This window comes from Corvus moneduloides, chromosome 5 (assembly GCF_009650955.1).
Source record: "Corvus moneduloides isolate bCorMon1 chromosome 5, bCorMon1.pri, whole genome shotgun sequence".
NCBI lineage: Eukaryota > Metazoa > Chordata > Aves > Passeriformes > Corvidae > Corvus > Corvus moneduloides.
In genome coordinates this window covers 44,077,505-44,098,492 of record NC_045480.1, presented here as the reverse complement: position 1 = coordinate 44,098,492, position 20,988 = coordinate 44,077,505, and the positions used below count along the sequence as shown (strand labels likewise).

The window sequence follows — 20,988 nt, the reverse complement described above, 5'->3', positions numbered from 1 at the left end:
GATTCCAGGAATCCCTACATGGAAACTCTGGCAGCTTTCAAGGATGCAGGCAAAAGACAAATATTTGCTATCAACGTAATCTGCATAGACTATTATGGAGTGATTTATATATATATATATATATATTTGTAGTAGGCAGGTAAAAAGGTAAAAAATTCTGTACCTCTGGGATTGTTTTGTTTTCTTGATCAGCTGGTGGTTTTAGAGGGCTGGGGTTTGTTTTAGGTCCTTCATATACCCAGGTATGATGGTGACAGAGGCTGAGTATTACCTGCGGTGTAGTTGGAGCCTCCAGCTGGTGGAGGTAACTGCATGTTCTGTGTGTGTGTGTGGTCACTGCAGAGCCGAGGCTTTGGGCTTGAGGGGAATGAGGTGGGGACCCATGGCAGCAGCTCTGCACTGGCTGCCAGGACCCAGGGGCAGAATAGCTGTCCAGAGGGAAGCTTAGCTGAGCCTGCATTTACAAAGCATCTCTTTGGTTCTGCTGGAGCAAACAGCAGCACTGGGATATTGCTGCAGCTGTTATGGAACACAGAGCAGTTGAAGGAAAACAAAGAAAAAAATCAAAACAAAGCATCCTGAGGAATTGGTTGGAAACTTTCACATATTTCTTGCCTTCTGCTTCTGTTTTAAGACTTACATAGAGATTTTCGTTGCTGGTCTTACTGTCTGTTTCTCAAGTGGGTACCACAGCATGCTCCCCAGTTAAGTAGAGTAATATGGGGGAAAAATCCACATGTTCATGTGGAATTTTCTACAGAGATTCTTTTAAAAGCTATCATTTACACCTCTGGAAATGAGCTGAAGCCTTGTTGTTTGGGTTTTTTTTGTTTTTTTTTTTAATTTTCTTTGTTTTATTCTTTCATATTCTTTTCTTTCTCCCAGATTTTATTTACTTGCTTATTTCTATCTCTCCAGTGTCACTCTGTGCCTTGCTCAGAGATTGTAGGTAACTCTAGAAAAGTAGGCACAAATCTGGGTTGTTGTACAGGTTTGGGGTTTTTGGGTTTTTTTTGAAGTAGTTTTCCATTAGTAACTTAATTTCACATTTTCTGTTAAGTGGCTACTTGCAGGCTTATGTGGGGGAGAGATGAGAGCTGTCAATGGATGAGCTATTAAGTTTCCAGTGGCTTTGAGCCTCTTTCCCAATGCTAGGGAGCAGTGTGTTAAAGAAAAAATTGTTTCTATTCAGGTGTGTTTTGTGGTCAGAACATTCTAAGGATAAGAAGCACTTGTTAAATTGTGAAGTGTATCAATTTAGGTAAGCTTTTATTTGAAATTGGTTTTCTGAGTCAATACCATACTGTTTCTGAAGGTAGCTGTACTGTTGAGGACTGTTCTTGTCATCAGGTGGCTCAGTGGATGTTAAACACCAGGGCTACTTCCAGTCTGAGTAAAGGCTTTAGTACCAGAAATGGAAAACTTTTAATTGCATAAGATATTTATTGATAAGTATCCGCTGCTTCTTTTCTCTGAGTGATTTATTTTAAAGGCTCCCTAAGGGCAAGACCATGCTACTGTGTAAATATTTGCATATTCAGTAACTCATCTGGAGAAGCTGGAATGATGTCAGGGATGAGGAGAAAATTCTGGGGGAAAAAAAAGTTTTCTGCAATATCTTGAATTATATCCATCCCACAGGCTGACAGCTGCAAGCACCAGGCACAAAGTCCTCAACAGAGAATACATTTAACGGGTTGCTTTGGGGGATAATATTAGTAAGTGAATTATCCTTTCACCTTCATACAGTAGTATTGTGTTAAGAGCTCCCAAATGGTAATTTAATATAGCTGAAGGTCTTTAGAAGGTTTTAATAGCTTCTTAAGTAGTTATAAACTGATATATCCATCCCTTGGACATAAAAATAGCTGGTATGATCTGTGAATGGGGTCTTCAGTTGTTCTGTATTCAGTTTGGCCTAATGATGGAGGGATTTTTCCTAAGACATGAAGTAACCCCAAATTGTAGCTGGTTAGTACACAACAGGTCAACAGACCTGATGCCCAGGATATAGATATTTGGAGCCTATTTTGATAATGTTGATGCAGGAAAAGCACTAGTTTGAGCATTAATTTTATGGAGTTTTTAAGATGCTAGAGAAACTTGTGTCTTTCTCACAGAAGAAGAGAAGGATGGTGTCAAGCACTTGAAGAAGGGGAAAAACACTGTTTGTGGACTTGTTGTTATACTTGTGGTTCCTCACCCAGCAGATCACTCTCACTCTCAGGCACTTACTGAAAAGAATACTTGATTTAAACAGCAGTTTTTCTGAAACACAGTGAGCTGGGGACATTTTTCTCCATCTGAAAAATATATTTACTGCTCTGACCATCGCCAGTGCTGAGTGCTTAGGTACTTTTGCTTTCTTTTGAAGACAAGGAAGTAAAATTGTCACCCTCTACCTCAGAGGTGGGTTTCCTTTATCAGAATCTGTCTGTACAGTCCAAGGGAGATGCTCACAATACTCTCTTCCAGTTAAGACAATCAGGCAAAAGTTTGGAGAAGCAACATTGATCTGTGCTTTTGCAGGTTTGATGCCAAATCTTAGACACATGAATCCACATTTAAAACTGCAAGGCTTTCATCTGCATCAGTGGATACAGCACCCAGAATTACCACCAGTGGAGCTTTTTCCTGTTAGCAGTTTAAACTTGCACTGGAGCAATGTTCCAACAAGCCCTGCATCTACCAACAGTGGAGAATTCTGCCTAACTTCACACTAATTTCAGAATAAAATCAGCATCAAATTTTGAAGCAGCAATCCTTTTGTTTTTCTGACTATCTGTTATCAATCAATTATTCTTTTATTCTTTCTCACATTAGAAGGATTTGGATTCCCCAGTTTTTCTGGGTTTTTTTTGCACCCTCATGGCCTCAGAATTCACCTTGCTTGATACAGCACCAGCACACACAGTTTGCACCAGTGCCCGTAGTAGGAACCTAGGGACAAAAGTGCATAGAACTCTGGTGGACATGGTCTGGCTGTTACCAAAACAGACTGCCAAAGTGTCCAAGACATGGTTGCTTCATCTACTTTGTACCTGTTTCTTCTGCCTACTGTGGCCACCTGGGTACTTCAGAGACACCAGATGAGAAATGGGTCCTATCACTATTGATGAGCCTTGGACTCCTGTATGACATTAAGCAGTTAAGCTTTCCTAAGTTGAGATGTCTCTTCCTGCCTTCTCAGGTCATGGGGACAAAATGCTCCTAAGAGCATTCTTAACAATTTCTGAAGTTAATGATTTTTCTCTTCACTTGCAAATGATGGCACACAGGATATATATATATATGTTGCGTATAACACAGTCGTGGGTGCTGATACTTAGAAGGTGGGAAGATTTTGAGGTTTATGCTTCTCTCTATCTTAAAAATGCTTGTTTGCATAAACCTTGTTTTTATGCTGACAAGCTGATATATTACTGTGGACACACAACTGGCTGTTAGCTGACATAAGAGAGAGAAAAAACACAGTCATCTTAATGCTGAGAGATTTGTCAGTATTAGAAGAAACAGATGGCTTGGAAAAGATTAGAAGGGGGAAAATTTGAGTATTCTAGTTAGTAGTTAGATCAGTTCCAAAAGTGAAAAGATTCATTGTGCATTTTGAGCATAAAGTTTTACTTTTCCTTGATTTATAAAACATCAGCTGGTTTCAGTCCAGTATCAGAGTGCTTACACAATAAGACAGTCTTAATTATTCATTTGAGTTTAAATTGGCTGGAGTTTTGATGTTAATTGAATTGTTTTCCCTTTGCAGGGACCTCAGGGGCCTCCAGGACAAAAGGTATAGTATAAACAACAATACTGTGAAAGTGATTATTCCTCCTGTGCCAAATTGCAAGCAGAAAAGGTGAATGGAATAAGCTACTGTACAGTGCATTGACTCAATTAGCTTAGGTTCTGAATTTTGCTTTTGCAAAATGCAGCCCTATAATGTGAGGCACAAGATTTCTCATTTCCCCCATCATAGGAAGTTGAAGCAATGCAGAGCAGACTGTTTCAATCTGTCTGCTTAACTTTCAGGTGAAAAGGTCACTATAATTTTCTCATTCATACACTGGTACGATTAGGAAACCAAAGTTAAAACATTGTGAAAGGTGGGGAGATAAAGTTTCTGATTAAATGCATGTCCTTACTCAAGTAGATCAGTGCCATATGACTAAAGAATTGACCAGCAGAAACAAAGGACGTAGGTGTTGCTGATAAATAGTGCTTGGTTGGTGGTGTTCAGGTGGTCTGCTGGTGTCTTCCTGTTCCTTCAGTAACCTGAGACCTGACTTCCTGGGAATGCCTTCAGCATTATTTACACTCATTAAAGCTGACTGCCTCAGTTTGATTGAGTGAGTTTAGGATTTATGGAATTATGCCGTTAAAACAGTCCTCAGAATATCAGCAATAACAGCTAGTTAGTGATACTTTTCCAGCATCTGACCCACATACCACCAAGGCGAGTAATTTTATAGCTGATTTCAAAAGATTGAAAGCTTGTATGAAAGATATTTAATAAAACAGCTTTAATTGGTATAAAGGAAACAAAAAAGAGGAAGGAATAAGCAGTATTGACGTATGTGAGAAAGATGCCTGTTTTTCTTCTTCTGAGATAATGTTCTTTAGAGTGAAGGTTTGCTTGCATCTGTTAAAATGAAACTTTTAACAAAAGAAAGAAAAACCTGTGATATGTAAAAATATAATCCCAAAGTATACAAATTGATGGAATTTTGGCAGCTGTGAGCTGTACAGAGTTTGCAGACTGAAGGAGAGGACTACCCTTCGTGTTTGGCAGTGTGGGAATGTGGCATTTTAAAGCTGTACTCATGTCTAAGCTGCCATTATAAAGCTATACCCTAAGACAAGGATATTTTGTATGTACAGCATCAGCAAAACCCATGTGCCTTAAACTTTCAAATATCTGATAAACATTTACTTATCACGGTAGAATCAGCTTCATTTTACAGTTTTTAACATCCTGTGTTTTGTAAGAAAAATAATCAGTTGTCACTGAGAGGAGAAGTTGTTACATTTAGGATAGTTGATTGAGGCTGATGGTTTAGTGCCCTCCTGAGCTTTATGTTCTAGTTTTCTGGAAAAATGATACGGAGATGTGAGAATGTTCACTCAGGCCCCTTTGCAGTGGCTAAAAGCCATGACCATGCATCCAGCAAGAAGAGACAACAAGGATGCCAAAGTGGAAGCTTTGGGAGAAAGGGGAGAGCATTGTGGGTCATGGAGATATGCTGGGATGCAGTATATTATTTCTTACTGATTCAAAGCTCTGTTACTAGCTCTTGGAGGGTTTTTGAGACCCTCATAAGTTGCTTCCTTTTCCTGTTTCACAGGATTTCCCAACTCTATTCATTGACAAACATGTGCATCTATTTTGGATGCATTTCCTTTGGATGTTGGTGATTTTTGACTAAACCAATTTTAAAGACACCTCTAAGCGAGATGGGGGGAAAATGCCATGCACCAATTCTTTCAGTTCCCTTGCTGAGCAGCACCATCTTTATAAGATAAGAGGAGAATGCTGTGTAAGCAGACACAGCTTTTGTGCTTTCCTCATTCATCATGTTTTCACTGAACTTCCATAGCAAGTTGCACAAGGGCCTTCAAAAAAATTGTCCATCACATACAAACTTACAGTATGAGACCTTTGTAAACAAGATCCCTTCAATGTTATATAAATCAACGTTAATATTTTGTTTTCTTTCTTTGCCCCTTGTGTTTAGCCTGTAGTGACTTATTAATTTTGATTATGCTAATATTGGTGCACTTTAAAAGTGTATCTGTAATTTGTGCTGTCAGACTGAATCACTGCAGATTATCTCTTAAAAGCCTTTAGATGGATTGGTGCTACAAGCTATTGAGCTTGAATGATCCCTCCAGAAGCATTAATAGTTTTGTTCAGGTGCTATATTCAATTGCATAGGATGAGTCTCAAAATTTATTGAGAGCATTAAATGGAACAGCATTTTAATTCTTACATTTCTTGTGAAGCTTCCACAACATTACAGAACATGAGCTTGAAGCTTGTTCCTGGAAAAGGCCATACAGTCATTAAAATGTACAACATGAGAATATGTCTAATTAGTATAGAATCTCAAATGAAAGGAGAGCTCAGCTTGGATGAAAATGAGTTTTTGAAAAATTTACTGCAGCTACAATAAGCAAGCATTCACCATTATTTCTAAATACTGTATTATGAAATGAAAGGTTTCATGACCTGTTTAATTTGCTAAACACTGGCGTCTGTTTCCCTCCAGGGTTCTGTCGGAGTGCCTGGTGTTCCAGGGAGAGATGGACAAGTGGTGAGTTCCCTGACTTTGTCAGCACTGCCATTATTTATGTAGTGGATTAAAGCAATTTTGGGCTTGTTCACATGAGCAATACGCAACCTTATATCCAGAGCTGTGGTTTCAAATTGGCTTCGTGGAAAGAACATATAATGTGCTTTGTGCTCAGAAGTAATTTTTTTCTAGTTTTACCTGAACAGGCAGAAAATGTAATTAATTAAGCTGAAAGTCTGGTGTTCAGATTTGATGATGACTGATAGCTTGTAGAAAGAGATGCATATTAATAATGTGTTGCTTTAGTCAGCATATTTACAAACAAAGGGTTTTTCACTTTTTGTTAATTTGGTCCCATGATGCAAACACTTATGTTGATATCGGGTATTGATACAGTGCCCAATACATTGTTAATACAACCAATAAATAGAGAAATAAAATGAGATGGAAACACAGCTGGAGAATAATGTGAAACTAAATTTTGAGGATGAAAACACAGAGAAATAAATCAAACAGAAGTATTTTTGAACACAACTAGGAGGAAATGCTAATTTAGGCAAGTCACTGTCATCTCTCAGTAAAGTCATAGTTCAGAACAGCCCTCCATAAGGAGAGGTCACAATAAAGCAGCAGGGCTGTGTTACAGCGTTGCTAAGGTTGCTTGGCAAATCTGGGTGATGAAGTTTAAATAGTATACCTCTTTGATTGTACAGAGTATTATCCATCTGTTGTTCTCACAAGCCCTAACATTCCTAGTGAACTTCAAAAGCACTGGCAAGGGATGCCAAAAGGAAAATGTATGATATATATGTTCACCAGGTTCAAGCAGCAACAGATGGTAGTGTATAAGGGTTGTTTTAGACAGTCCTCTCTTGCTTCTGCTTCCCTCACCAAGAGGCCTAGGAATAAAAGTGTTAAGATGTTTCAAATAATTTGCTTTTAATTCTTCTCCCCTAAAAAAAAAAATAAAAAGAGGAGGATGTGTTGTTTCTGATAGCATAATACATAGTATTAGACCTGTGTTTTGAGAGTGGTTGTAAGAAATTATGTAATAATCATTTATTTCACTATAGTGATATTTATTTCACTACAGTGATAGTGATAGGAATTTATTTATAAATTATTCAGAGTATTACAACTAATGTGGAACAACAAAATAACAAATATTTAGAATTTTTATATGTATATGTATCTCATACCAGAATTTATAAGAAAATATACGAAACAAATGTGTGTTAAGTCCTCATATTTTATAGCTGCATTCAGATGCAACATGAATGGCAGACAGTGCTTACCAACTCAGATGCTGTTACTGTACATAATTCAAGTAATTTTTGTGGTCTCACTATGGCTGAAGTTCGAGTGAAAATATGCTTTGTAGCATATCTGGGTATGCATTAATGTGTAAGAAGACTGGATAGGGTGAAGTTGCAAACCACATTGAATAGAACAGAACTGATGATTCATATTTTATTCAGGAACTTTATTTCTAATAATAATCATACAAACTCCGGCCAGAAATATTCACTCAGATGAGCACAAAAAATTGCTAATAATGAAATGTGTCAAATGTGTGATTAATGTGTCATTTTAAGAGACAACGAATTTTTTTCAGCTCTATGGCAAGGTTGTTGCATGTTTATTTTTAGGAGACCACATAGACCTGCAGTGATGTTTTAAGGGGCATAAAAGAAATATGCAATTGAACATTATGGGAAGAGACAAACACATATTTAAATGCTGATTATTAATTTTAAATTGTGCTTTAAAAGAAAATGCCAAAAATTTTCAATTTATGGGTGTCTGTTTATTTGATTTACTTCAACATTCGTAACATCTATAATGTCAAAGACATTTTTAAATTATTACCACTTTATTAAAAATGTCAGTGTGTTTTTAATGTAGCTGGACTGCTTTACTTTTGACCTTCAAGAAGAAAACTAAATTGCTAAAGTAAAACATAAGTACCGGGACAAAAGCAACACAGATAAAATGAATTGCTGTTGCATTCTTTAGTTTGATTTCCTAACTGTTGGTCAATACTGACTAGAAAGCACTTCCTTATTTGCAGAAAATATATTATTTTCATATAAGATGAGGCCATTGAAAGTTGAATGTTGCTATCTCTTTAAACAAATAGATAAAAAAATTCCATTAGCTTGGAAACAGTGGTAGAAATGAAGTTTAAACTGAAGGAGAGTTTGTCTAAAATTAGGAAGTATAATGCAGCCTAGGACTCCCATGTTAATATTTTGCTACCAGAAGATCAGTTCTTCCAATTTCTATGAAGAAACAGATTCTCAGTGCAGCGTGATGCAGAAGATATTGTTGAATGAGGACCAGAGTGGTGATTTTAAGAGTTGGGCTGTACTATGAGCCAGCTGCTGTCACTCCTGGCTTTACTCATTCAGATTCATGTTGATTTGCAGAAGAGTTGGATTCAGCTTGCATGTGTGATGCGAGTCACCCCCTTTTTAGAAGTTACGTAGTTAAAAGACTTTACAAAAGCCTTACTGTCTTGGTTGCCTTTTAGTCAGTGAGCTCGCTCTGTCAAACAGCAGCATGTGCAGTGCACTAAGTTCCAAGTTAATATTTTTCTTAGTTTAAAAGTCAGTGAGTGTTAAGCACATGCTTAAAATTAAGAGTATGAATGCTTTTCTCATCTGGACAATGAAGTATTTTTCAGCCAATGTATGTCAGCAGTGAATTAGCTTTGCTCTCTCCTTAAGCAGTTGAACAAAAGACTTAGGTCATCTCCATCTTCTACGTGTCTCTGTAATTTTCCTTTTTCTTTCCTTTCACCTCTTCTTTAATTGAAATAGTGGGCTATGGGAGATGATTGACAAGTCTGACCAATAGGTCTGGGAATGAGATCATAAATTCTGAGTGCACTTTGAACAGTTTTCTAATCCCTTAACATATGAACCATTTCTCTTAGACAATCTCTAGATATTAGAGTAAGTGTAATTTTACACAACCCACATGTTTTTGCAGGGCTGTTAACTAATAGATTTTTCTTGTATTCAGAGTAGCAAAATCACTGCCATAAAACCTTCACACATTTTTTTTTTTTAGGCCAAACCCAGTGAAACATTACAGGTAGTCTTGCAAGGACATTTACAATCTTCATTTGTTCCTACATTTGAGAAACTACAGCAGGTTTATCTTGAGAACAGTACTGCAAAGGAGCTGCTTAATACTACCTGCAGCTGGAGAGAGTGTTGTTCCTGGGATGGACCAAAACCTGCTGAGATAACAAGGAGAGCCTTTCTGAGTGCTCCTTTTCCTTTGCAGACTGTTGTGCAAGCCACAGATTGCTTTCTATCACAATGCAATGGCCAATAAACTTCCCTTTCTCCATCCCTGGCAGAAAGTCCTCAGGCACTCGAAAAGTACAAAAAAGCATTGGTTCTTCATGGAGATGTGAGGTTGCAGTGATCTAAGGATATCACACCCCTACATTAATCATGTTGAAATGGCCACAAAAGGCTTCTTGGAAAGTTCAACTCTGCAAGTATAGAATTTTGGTATTTGTGAAGTGGCACTGATTTGATAAGGACTCTCATTGGCTGCAGCAGAGACACAAGGAGAAAAGCAGAGATTCCTTAAATCAAGATGGTATTTGGCCTGAAGGAGCCCAGTTTCTGGAGTCTGTGCAGCTCTCTTTGTTATAAATAAGTTGGTCTGGAGTGCATAAACCCCTCACTCTACACTTCCATAAATGGCTTTTTCTTATGTAGTACTTGATATTTTGGTGGGTTTTTTCATAAGGGTGTATTGAAAACAGAATGAGTGGTCAGGATAGATCCCTTCATTTCAAGTTCTTTTGATAGATTGACAGTAGCAATTTGATAAACCTCAGAAGAATTTTCCTTCTTATCAGTAGATTCAGCATCTGGGTATGCATATTTGTTACTGCTTTCTTCATGCTTCTTTTTATTCTAATTTATATGTATTTCCTTATTACTGTGTGCAGTGCTGTGTAGGAACACATTTTGAAGGTAGCAATATCAAATTTCTTCAGAGAAATGAGGAAGGGTGTGCATGTACTAACATTTTTTCAGATAAAGGAAGGAAACACCATAAATGCAGTTCACAAATTCTCAGACAGGTTTGCAGGCCAGCTGAGTCTTGTTGAAGAGCCTTTCCACTTAATTTCAGTTGGTGAGTGGGCCAGGAGAGATTTCCAGTCCTTAAACAAACAATTTTAAGTTACTTTTGAGGGGCGCAAAAAGCAAGTTGAAAGGAGGTAATTCAACACTGGTTTGAAATGGAAATCACAGTAACATTTCTAAAAAACCACTTTTTTACCCTCTGTCCTCTTCTATGTATTTTAGAGTAAAATTAGACTGGATTAGATTTGGGGCCTCTTGCATTTCCTTATCCTTAAATTGATTATATTCTAGTGACTGAAAAATATAGCAATACTGGCAGCCTTTCTTTCAGGGTGAGGTGGATATCCACCAGCTGGTGTAGACAGAGTTATGCATCTCACCAAAACAAAGCCTATTTCAGACCAGCAGCCTCTAGGGTGTTTTTCTGTTACAAACAAGAAAAGCTGGGGCCTCCAGCCATGTTATTTTTAGCTGATTAATTCTGGATATGAAGGTATATGCCTCAAGGGCACAAAGCACTCCAGTAAGGAGAAGCATGCTTTCAACTGCCTCGACTCTTTGATATGGACTCCAGTGGGTAATACATTTTCAGACCTGTTCTGAAGTAGATTTTATGAGTTCGTCTTGACAGATTTTTCTCATGTTACCAGCAGAGCCCAAGCAATGCTCTATACATTTGAATACTCACCAAATTCAGATTCACTTCAGTGTAAGCATTAAAATTGCCCCAATCATGAGAGTATCTGAGGAAACTACTACAACTATTTATTAAGCAGGGTGCTGTAGGTTGTTCTCTGCCCAGATACAGGAAAGACGGAGTTATTCTGTCAATGTTAATTCAGTTATACAGTTAATATAGGCTCAAGAGTGTCAGGACTTGAATGAAGGTGTTCTGGTGTGTGTCCAAAGGAATATCCTTCGGGTTTTGATTCAAATTATCTGAAACTCCTGAACTGAACGGCTGGTTTGGGTATTATTCTTGACATGTTAGCATTTTGTTTGCCTTGATCATTTATACCCGTTGGAAAAAAAAGCCAAAGACTTTTGAGACTCAGAGCATTTTGTTGAAGCCATTTCTAGAAATTACCAGAGGGTTTTGAATAGCTAAATGTGATGCCCTTTGTAACTCATTCAGTCATGCCTCAACACTGCAGCTTGCTGATGGAACAGCCTTCTTTCTAATTCACTGCAGCAGTGACAGTAACTTAGTTTGTTAGAGTGCTGCTATTTTTGAGGAGCCAAAGTGCTTGTCCTCCTGTAAGGGTGTTTGGGGTTAACACATGGAGCTGTCAGTGGCAGCTCCCCATCCACAGGTTTGCTCCTGAAACATGGTAAAGACTTTCCTGTTATTGACAGTAAACAAACATTACAACATACCTCTTTGCAAGTGAACTGTCAATATTCCACTGATGGGGGCTCTGCAATTCCTCTATAGCACGTAAACAACAGCAAAACAATCCCACTGTGTCTGCAGCATACTTCTGTGTGGGCTGTCATCAAATAAACTACTGGAACATTTACACGCCTGCTGAGTTAAGCGGATTGATTTTGCGTAGGTGAATGAAGACTAGAACATTTGCTGGAAATTTTTATTTCCACCATTTTGAGATCATTTGTGAATTCAGCAAACTCTATCTGAAAAAAATTGGATTCTGGTGGTGAATAGCTGGACACTTCGGTGTCTGTAAGGGTTCTAGTGGCAGTGTTTTTTTCTGCAGCAGACCAGAGGCTAGAGAATTACCTTCTAGTGCTGCATAGTTTTTACATGAAATTTGGGAAAAGGAAGCTTTTCTAGCATTTTCCAATAGTTTATTGTCTATTTGTGTATTGGGTCATGTAATGACGACAGAAAGTTTTGGAACATGATTGCCATCACTCTGTTACTGAGTGATAATTTCTCAGGAGTTCCTGGATGGAGAAAGGCAAGCTGAGGGCTAAAGTTAGATGTACTATAGAAGAAATTATTCTTTAAATGGGAAGAAACACAGTTGAGGCCACTCTTGAAGTACTGTGTCCAGTTGTGGGCTCCTCAGTACAAGAGAAACATGGACATACCGGGTAGAATCCAATGAAGGCCCTCAGGGATGATCTCCAGAGGGAGATCTAACTTCAGACATTCTGTGATTCTATGAAAGAAAAAATAAATAAAAATATGCTGCCTTGATTTCAAAGCTAGCAGATGTGCAGAAGAGAACTGTTTCTGCAACCTAACACCTTTGCTGTCAATGCTATTGAAGAGAGACTACAACAGCAGTCAGGAAAGACATTACCCATGGCCTGGTGAATGTAAAAAACATGTGACACTGAGGATTTAGCTTTATAGCTTCTTTCATTCTATCAGGTTGAAAAGCAGTCTGATTTAAGTTATTGTGTCAATTGATGTCGTTGAATGTCTGGTGTTCCCTTGCATGCATCACTCCGTGAATAGCAGTGTCATTGTCTTCAGCCTCCTAAAGGTCAGCTGGGCTTTTTGTTCATCTCCAAAGCACTAACCTGTGGGGCTGAAGCATACTCCTACAGCATTCTACACTCCACTTTACTCATACAGCGTTTTGCACTCTGGTTTTAATACATGCCTTTAGAGATAAATAACTAAAAGTAACTAAATGGAAGGAAAATAATTAACTATACTTCCTAACAGAAATATTTTAAATTATTTTCATGCCAGGAATCAAAATGATCTTTTGGGACCAACATGGCTAAAATGATACAGTGTTTTAGTGCGTAGCAAGGAAGGAGCTATCAAGAGCTATCAATCTACTCATCTTCAAAAGTGAACTGCTCTTTGCTTCATAACTACTTCTATTTTTGTGTTGTGATTTGGTTTTCTTGTTTGTTTGGGGGGTTTATGTTAAGGCTTACTGGAATTGTAAAAACATCTGCCCATAAAGCCAGACTGCCATGCAGTTACAAAGGGAGACTGCCTGGCACAAAGCTTGTTTAGCTGTGCACTGGGAATGTTCATCAGGGCTAGGGCATAGAACAGCTTATGGGCTGTACATTTTCACTTCGCCTTATTACTCCCTGATTCCTCGTACCGACAAGAAAATAGAGATCTGACATAGGGAAAGGAATATTTTCCCTGTTCTTCTGAACATTAGAAACAGAATGATAATCACTTCAAAAACATAAAGGCACAAAGTCATTTCTGTGTTATTCTTCTAGGTTTGCCTTCAATCTTTCCCATTCTCAGAGCTAGTTTCTGCACTTCAAATGTCTCTGCCTAGTATTTTCAGTATTATAAGTGTAGTGCTGTGCATAGAAGAGTTGCATGTAGGTCAGAAATGAGATTGCTGGTATGAATGGGGATTTACTATGGTGGCAAACTGAGATATTCACTTTTTCGTGAAGAAAATAATTTTTTTGTTCTGTTTTTGCAGCCTCCTTTTTGTCACAATCGTAGCCCTCTGCATTCATAGCACTGATACATAAACCTGGGAGGAAAGTGCAAGCTTGGAACTTCAACCCTTTGATTAGAGATTTAAGCCCCTGAAAGCACAAGCCGACAGCAGCTGTTCAAAAATGAAGGGAACAGAAACAAGCTTGTTTGGGCTGTGAGGATGAGGAGAAACAAGTGTATATTCATGGGTCCCTTCTGCTTCATTTTGTCAACTGGCAGTTTTCTTCAGGAGCATTTTAGGTCAATCCTTTAGGACACTCACACCTAATCTCCAACAGCTTCAAATCCTGACCACTCATATATTGAATGCCTGTGCCACTTTATCAGCCTCACAGCTACTGTAGTACAAAGGGGTCTTGAGAAAAGGCTGACACAAGTGACTATTTAATTCCCTGAGGGCTTAATGGTACCTAACATTTTTTTCTCTGGCTTGGAAAGTGCCTCACTAGAGTTTTGCTAGAACTTTAGCTTTGTTTTTTGGAATAGTCCAACTCTCAATGAAATTAAAATGTAATTAATGATTCCTTTACCTAATTTAGAAATACGATGGAACTTGTTTTCATGGAGAATCAGAGTTAATTTATCTATGATTAAATCTGCCTGCGGAAGTAAGAGAGAAATTCTTTCTTAATAGAAGGCTTTTATGGAGGACTAGAAAATATATCTTGGAAAAGCCTTTATCTTAATGCCTCTGTAACTTTGAGTAGAGGATAGGTTCACGTGTACTAAGTTTGAACACTGTGTGAAAATTGCTCACTAAGTTTCTGATATAAATTGCTGTTTTAAATGTGATGGGTATGTTAGCTAGTGGATTTTTATACACTTACATAGCAAAGGACTTTTAGAAGGACCTTGCTGCAGACTTTTTAAAATCTTTTTTTTGGCTGTTATTTCAATGTGCTTACCCATGTCAGAAATGTGATGCAGTTCTCTGTGTGAGGGTTATAAAAGGTATTTCTTGTGAAGCTGAGACATACACTCGCAGAAGCATTTACATACTTAGCCATATGCTCTAGTTGTTTTACAGTAAAAAAAACCATTGCATTATCGTTTTATCTAAAATGAATATCAGTGGTTCTCCCATAAATATGGGATATAAACACTAAGAAATATCTTTTAGAGTTTTGTTTGTTTTGACTTGGGTTTTTTCCTTGTTTGTTTCTTTCCATTATTTTTAAATTCAAAGGAGGGAAAGAAGATTGAAAATAAGCGTTACTTGCTAATTGACTTATGAAAAGAATTTATGACTCCTGGAAGAATAATATACTACCCATTAAACATACCCAAAATTTGGAAAATTGATGTAATAATGACAGTTTTAAAATCTTTTAAAACCACTTTTCAGCCACTGGTATAAGAGTATAAAAAATGGACAAGCAAAGTATATTTTTAAAATTGAAAAGCTCTCTGTTCTTCCAAATTCTTCCATTTCTGAAACAAGCCCTTCTCATTTTAGTTCGTTATATGCCTTCTGTCTGAGACCAGAAGCACAAATGTCAAAATAAATTAAGATAAGTCTTTCTTGCAGCATTTCTAAGTTGTAGAGAAGAGGAAAGCATTGGCAGTCTTGCTGGGAAGACTGTGCTTTTAAGGTTAATTGGACAGATTTTAAGACTCAGGAGTCACAGGTCTCCTTTCCGTTTAGTTTGACATCTGTGTGCTTTCATCTCCTTCAGAAGAATAATTTCTTATCTTAATATGGGTTAATCCACGCTAACTGATGAAATAAGGCATTTTAGTGCCCAGCTGTGGGGTACATGTTTGCAGAGTCTTTTTAAATTTTGTTTATCATTACTTACCCAATACGAGAAAACTCATATATTTCATCATGTCTTTCTTAACTTCATCTTTTGTTTTCTTTGCCTTTAGGGTGAACCTGGTTTGCCTGGCATAGCAGGAGAGAAGGGAGAAGCAGGGCTCAAGGTCAGTATTGAAAATGGATTAAAAACAGAAGCACTGAGTGTGTGAGTGCATATGTAGATGACAGTCAGGCTTTCCAACTCGGCTTTATATTCTGACTGGCTTTTAATGATCTGCTCACTCCAGTGATCAGTGCTGTAAGAGGCTTTACACATCTCCCCATAAAGAAGCATATTCTTCTGCTGTGCATGTATAATTCCAGTCAGTGGCACTGACGCATAGACATCCACTCCCAGCTGAATGCAATATGCCTGCAAGTATTTGGGAATTTGGGGACCTTTTCAGAAAGGCTTTGTTTATGCCCCTTACAATGTGTTTCAGGGTTCTTTTCAAGAACTGCTGTGGTCAGTTCTTTGACAAATGTCAGGGTGAAGTCTTGAGGGCTGATCCTGCTATTATAGAAGTTAGCAACAAGCCTCATTAGGAGCATGTCTCAGCCTGTATTTGTTACATCAGACTGACTCTTTGCACTTACTTTATTGTCATATAATTTGTTCTGCTGTTCTAATATTGAACAAGTGAAATAGAACATAAAGCTTATGATAACTTCATTTAAAAGAAAACTCAACATGTCCAAGATGATGGGATCTGTGGGCCTCTTGGAAGGGGTAATGCTAAATTCTAATCCCATCAGCTGCAAGGGAGCGTGTCTGGTGCACATGTGCTCCTCAGCTGATTCTGTGCATCATGCTACAGCTGACAGACAAGCAAGGCAGCCTCTTTGCATTTACTGACTGGCTGCTTGTCCATCAGGAATGAAAACAAACCATTTGGGAGCATGACCTTTTCTTACTTTGTATACAGAAGAAGCCAAATTATGGCAGTTGATGCTTAATTCGTATTCACAGCTGTAGTCCCTGAGTTGCCTGGTGACTGCCAGCCATGAGAAGGGGCAAAGATGAGCCAGAGTGCAGCTCTGAGCCAGAAATGCAGAGATGAGTTGTCAAGGTCAGGCTGGTGTGCAAAAGTGCTTTGGCAGTTTCTCAAGCATGTTTTAATTTTGAAAAAAATAATGGCTATGAGCCATCTTTCTGTTACAGAGATTGTTACAGAGAATGTAAGGAGCACTGAAGGCTCTTTGCTCTGAAACAGTTATGAATTAGTTCAGGACACTTCAGGCATTTTCTCTCTCTTGAGGAACCTTCTGAGCCGTTGACAGAATCATGAGACTTTCCCTTCACATTCAGACTTTGTGTTTTTCCTTTGTTTGTTCCCAAAACAAGGAGAACCACATGTAGGATTCACCTAGGTCCCTGCAGGCTATTTCTCAAGGACATACGCCTGTTTGTCAGTGTCTATGACAAAATAGGGAGAGAGGTCTTCACATGCAAACTACTGAAGCTTTAAAAAAGTATATGTTGCAGTTGAATTATCCATTGAAATCTATTACATTTAAATATTTTTTTGTTCATTGGGGATTTTCTTGTTGGATTGTATCATCTGAGACATTGTCGTCAGTAGTGACATAATTATTAGTAATGGTAGTAATACTAACACTTTGATTTTTGCCTGAGTTAGTAACTTATGACTTCTTTGCTCCAATCATTTTCCTCAGGGTGACCCTGGAGAAAGAGGAGAAAAGGTGAGACATTTCACTTCCTTTGTTGTGGTTCTGTTTTGGATAACTTGCTTGGAAAGTCGCCAGTGCACTGATTCCAAGTTTAAAAATAAAAAACCACAGCTACTCCCTAGAACTTGAGCAGCATTGTGCAGCCTTTCTGAGAGTCAGATAATACTAATGGAAGTTACTGATCTGTGATTACTGCAGTGGGATTAGTCACAGAGTGCAGTGATCGTGTGTTAAAGGCTGCACAGCTGAGCAATCAGGCAACTAATCCTAACTGTGGCGAGTCTCAGAAAGTGATGAGCCCGTCTGAATAAATTAGAGATCCACACATTTCTCATAACTTTGTTTTGATGCTCTGGCACTTGTGTGGAATAAAACAATTAGGTAACAAATGATAACTACACTCTAAGTGATACCTGGATAACCAGTTCTCAACATACTAAAAGTGGAATGCTCCATTTGTGTTTGGGTCAGTTTAAGTAAGAGCAAGGGAGTCTGCCCTGATGCCCTCAAGCAATGCTGTCTGGAGAGGCACCAGCAGCACAAGTGGCGTGCTGATGGTGCTCTTACTTGCAGTGAGTTAGCAAGAAATTGCTTCTCTGATGTCCAGTCACACCAAGACAAGACAAGGGGGTGGGATAAAACTCTATGCTGCAGGAGAGTATAATTCTGCTCTTCCAGGCATAGTGGCTGGTAGGAGCACAATGAGTTTAGAGTCAAGCTTCTGCGCCTGCACACAGGGGCAGTTTGAGAAATTACATAAGCCTTATTCTGAGTAGGAATCTGTGCACAGCCTCATCTTCTGCAAGTATGCTGAGCTTACTTGTAAAAAGCAAGTTGCTTGTACTGAGGTGCCATTTGCTCTTGAGAAGTGTTTAGCTGTGTCTTTGCAGCTACAACTGAATTTCACTTCCAGATCCATGTAAATCTGTGTAATAGCAGCTGGAAGTATGCTTTGCCAAGGCAATTCATTTCACATTTTCAAAAGCACACCATAAAAATATTCCAGGGAAATCTTGGAAGTCTGTACCCCACATGTAGAAGTATGTAATCATGAAATATGCATCGTGAAATAATTTCTTCTGTTAAAATAATATTTTTAAAGTGCTTCAGTACTTTGTTTGTTTTCATACATGAAAGGAATAACAGTGAATTTTAACATGTACTGAACTTTTGTTACTTAAAACCATTCTATTTTTCCATAATTATCCTTCGTCTTTTTCTGAAAAGTGTAGTTACAAATCCCCTCAATATGCTTTATCATGTCAAATGAACTTGGCATGACATTCCTGTTACTCTTCTGTGTTTCATCTATGTTTCCTTAATTGAAGTGGTGCTAGATTGTTAGCTAGTTCCCATTGTATCAGTGACTGTGATGTATAAATTGCTCTCTAAGTCCTCTCTGAATGGAATTTCACATTAAAGTTTTCAGAACAATATGACAGATACTGAATAATGTTATTTGAATAGTACTACTGGTTATCTGACCAAGACCAGGACTATTTTTTTAGTCTACTTAGGCTCTATTTTTATCAATATTTTTGGCATTTTAAATACTTCTTGCACTTTATGTGAACCTCAAGTCCCACAGAAATTTTTAGCCTATATTCTTAACATATAACAAAGACTATTTGGTGTAGTCCGGACTTCTTATGTAGTTACATGACTATGGGTGGAAATTAGGTCTTTTTATAGATAAATATTGTGAAATTTTTATTTAAAAATTTTGGACACTTTTTGAGTAGAAAATACCTACCAGCCATGAAAAGGTGTTATCCAAACATCACTTTTTAAACAATAAAGAGTGCATAGATTTTATGTAGAGAGAAAGTCATTTGGTAGCTCCTTGGAGGAGTGACATTTAGTGAATTTTTTTTAGTTTGTGAATCATTCATGGAGGACTTCAGACTCAGAGAGTAGATGCTATAAATGACTTGAGAATCCTAATAAAAAGTACTGGAATTGTGTAACTGTCATCTGAGTTTTATTAGATGCATCTAGGTGAATGTTTCTGCGTTGGGAAGAAAAATATATTGGTAATTCAAAGTGTTGAATCATCATGAAATCATTAAATCGTTCCTTCCTTGCTGAGCTGCAGTGAACTGGGAAAGTTGGTAGATTATACCAACAGGTATTTTGATACTTTGTGGTGGGGCTTTTTTTCAGATCTGTGAAAGGGGTCGCAGTTATAGTGAAGTCTGTATAAGACATCGCCACTTCCTGACCATGTCACAGAGAGATTGACTATCTGAATAACAAAATCAACTTGCTAATCATGTTGGAATACTGACTCTTCTCTGCATACTGTGTGCTTACTTAAAATCATTAAAATATAACATGTATTTTAATTGTAGGGGGATGCTGGCGAGAATGGACTGAAGGGTGACACAGGAGAAAAGGTACACTGCTTCTTAGTTGAGAAGAAAATGTGTGCCTTAGGTGTGTTTATAGTATAACCAACTAATGAAAATAAGAATTTGTTCAAAAGAAAAATGCATTTTGAGCTGGGGGTTTTTTAAAGGTGCGTGATTTAGTTGAGTTCATTTTTATGAGCAGGAGAAAAATTTTCACTATTCTGTGCAACTAAGCATAAGATTTCTGACTTCATACAGCAGAAACTCTAGTACAGAATACATCATCGTGTTTCTAGCTAGCACTCCTCTTTGTTGAAATGTTCATCATACAAAGCTTTGGCCACAACCCACCAGTTGGAACTGCTCTGTTGAATTTTAGCCACGTTTTCTGATACACCCTTTAACTTTTCCCCTTCTGTGTTTCCATCAAAGAGAGGGACCAAACCAATATGGGACAAAAATTATGGTATCATGATAGGCAATTTCCTTCCAAAATTGGCAGCTGGAAAATCAAGAGTTGACAATAACCACACTTCCAATCTTCATTCTACATGACATCAACAATAACCTCACTTTACACCTTCTTAGTTCATTGTTGCAAGGTACCAAGATATTGCAGAAATCACCAAAAAATAGCTTCTGTCAAAATTTTTATTTTCTTGAGTTTTCTTTTATGTGAGACTCACGCTCAGAAAATTGAACTAGAGTTTTCAATGTGGTTTCCTTACACAAGTCAGTCTTTAGCAATCAGGGTAAAGGCTGTGTTGCACATGAGAAAGGGTCAGACATACTGATCTCTTCTGCCATCACTTTTGAACTCATATATTTCTAAAAAACATTTATTTTAGTGATTACACTTGGGCAGAAGCATAAGCATTTTTTCTTGTACCCCTGCATGTGTAATGCTTAACCAACTTACATCATTTCCGTGCAAGGAGAAATTTATGATGGATTTATCAAGCTGGTAAGGAATGCATGCAAATCCCTCAGGATCTGTCATTTGGGTGCATTTAATCTGTACTTTGAAGAGCACAAATATTTTAAGGCATATTCTAAAATCAGCAATTAAAAATAGACATTAGTTTTAAGAATAGTCAAGTTACTTGATTCTTGGAGTTAATTTAAATAATACTTTATCTGCAGTCATGCTTATTAACCCAGATGAAAATCTTCAGAACCTTATTTACTTACTTACACAATGTATGCTGGTAACATAATCTTGACCACCTCTTATGTGATTTAAGAATATAATCTGCTACAAGTATGAGATTTTTGTTCAGATAGTTCTACAACCAGTAAATGGTAAGTTTTTAATCTCTCTGGGTGGCCTAGTGCAACTTCACCT

At 37.8% G+C, this 20,988-nt stretch overlaps 1 protein-coding gene across 19 annotated transcripts in view; it reads left to right on the top strand.

Annotated features, from left to right (window-relative positions):
• COL25A1 (collagen type XXV alpha 1 chain) overlaps positions 1-20,988 on the top strand; it is a 316,322-nt gene that overhangs the window by 236,635 nt on the left and 58,699 nt on the right. For all 19 annotated transcript variants that reach the window (XM_032108047.1, XM_032108056.1, XM_032108058.1 and 16 more), the window contains 5 exons: positions 3,761-3,787; positions 6,264-6,308; positions 15,672-15,725; positions 17,278-17,304; positions 19,644-19,688. In XM_032108047.1, the coding sequence (XP_031963938.1) occupies positions 3,761-3,787; positions 6,264-6,308; positions 15,672-15,725; positions 17,278-17,304; positions 19,644-19,688 (198 nt within the window). The remainder of the gene's footprint in view (positions 1-3,760; positions 3,788-6,263; positions 6,309-15,671; positions 15,726-17,277; positions 17,305-19,643; positions 19,689-20,988) is intronic.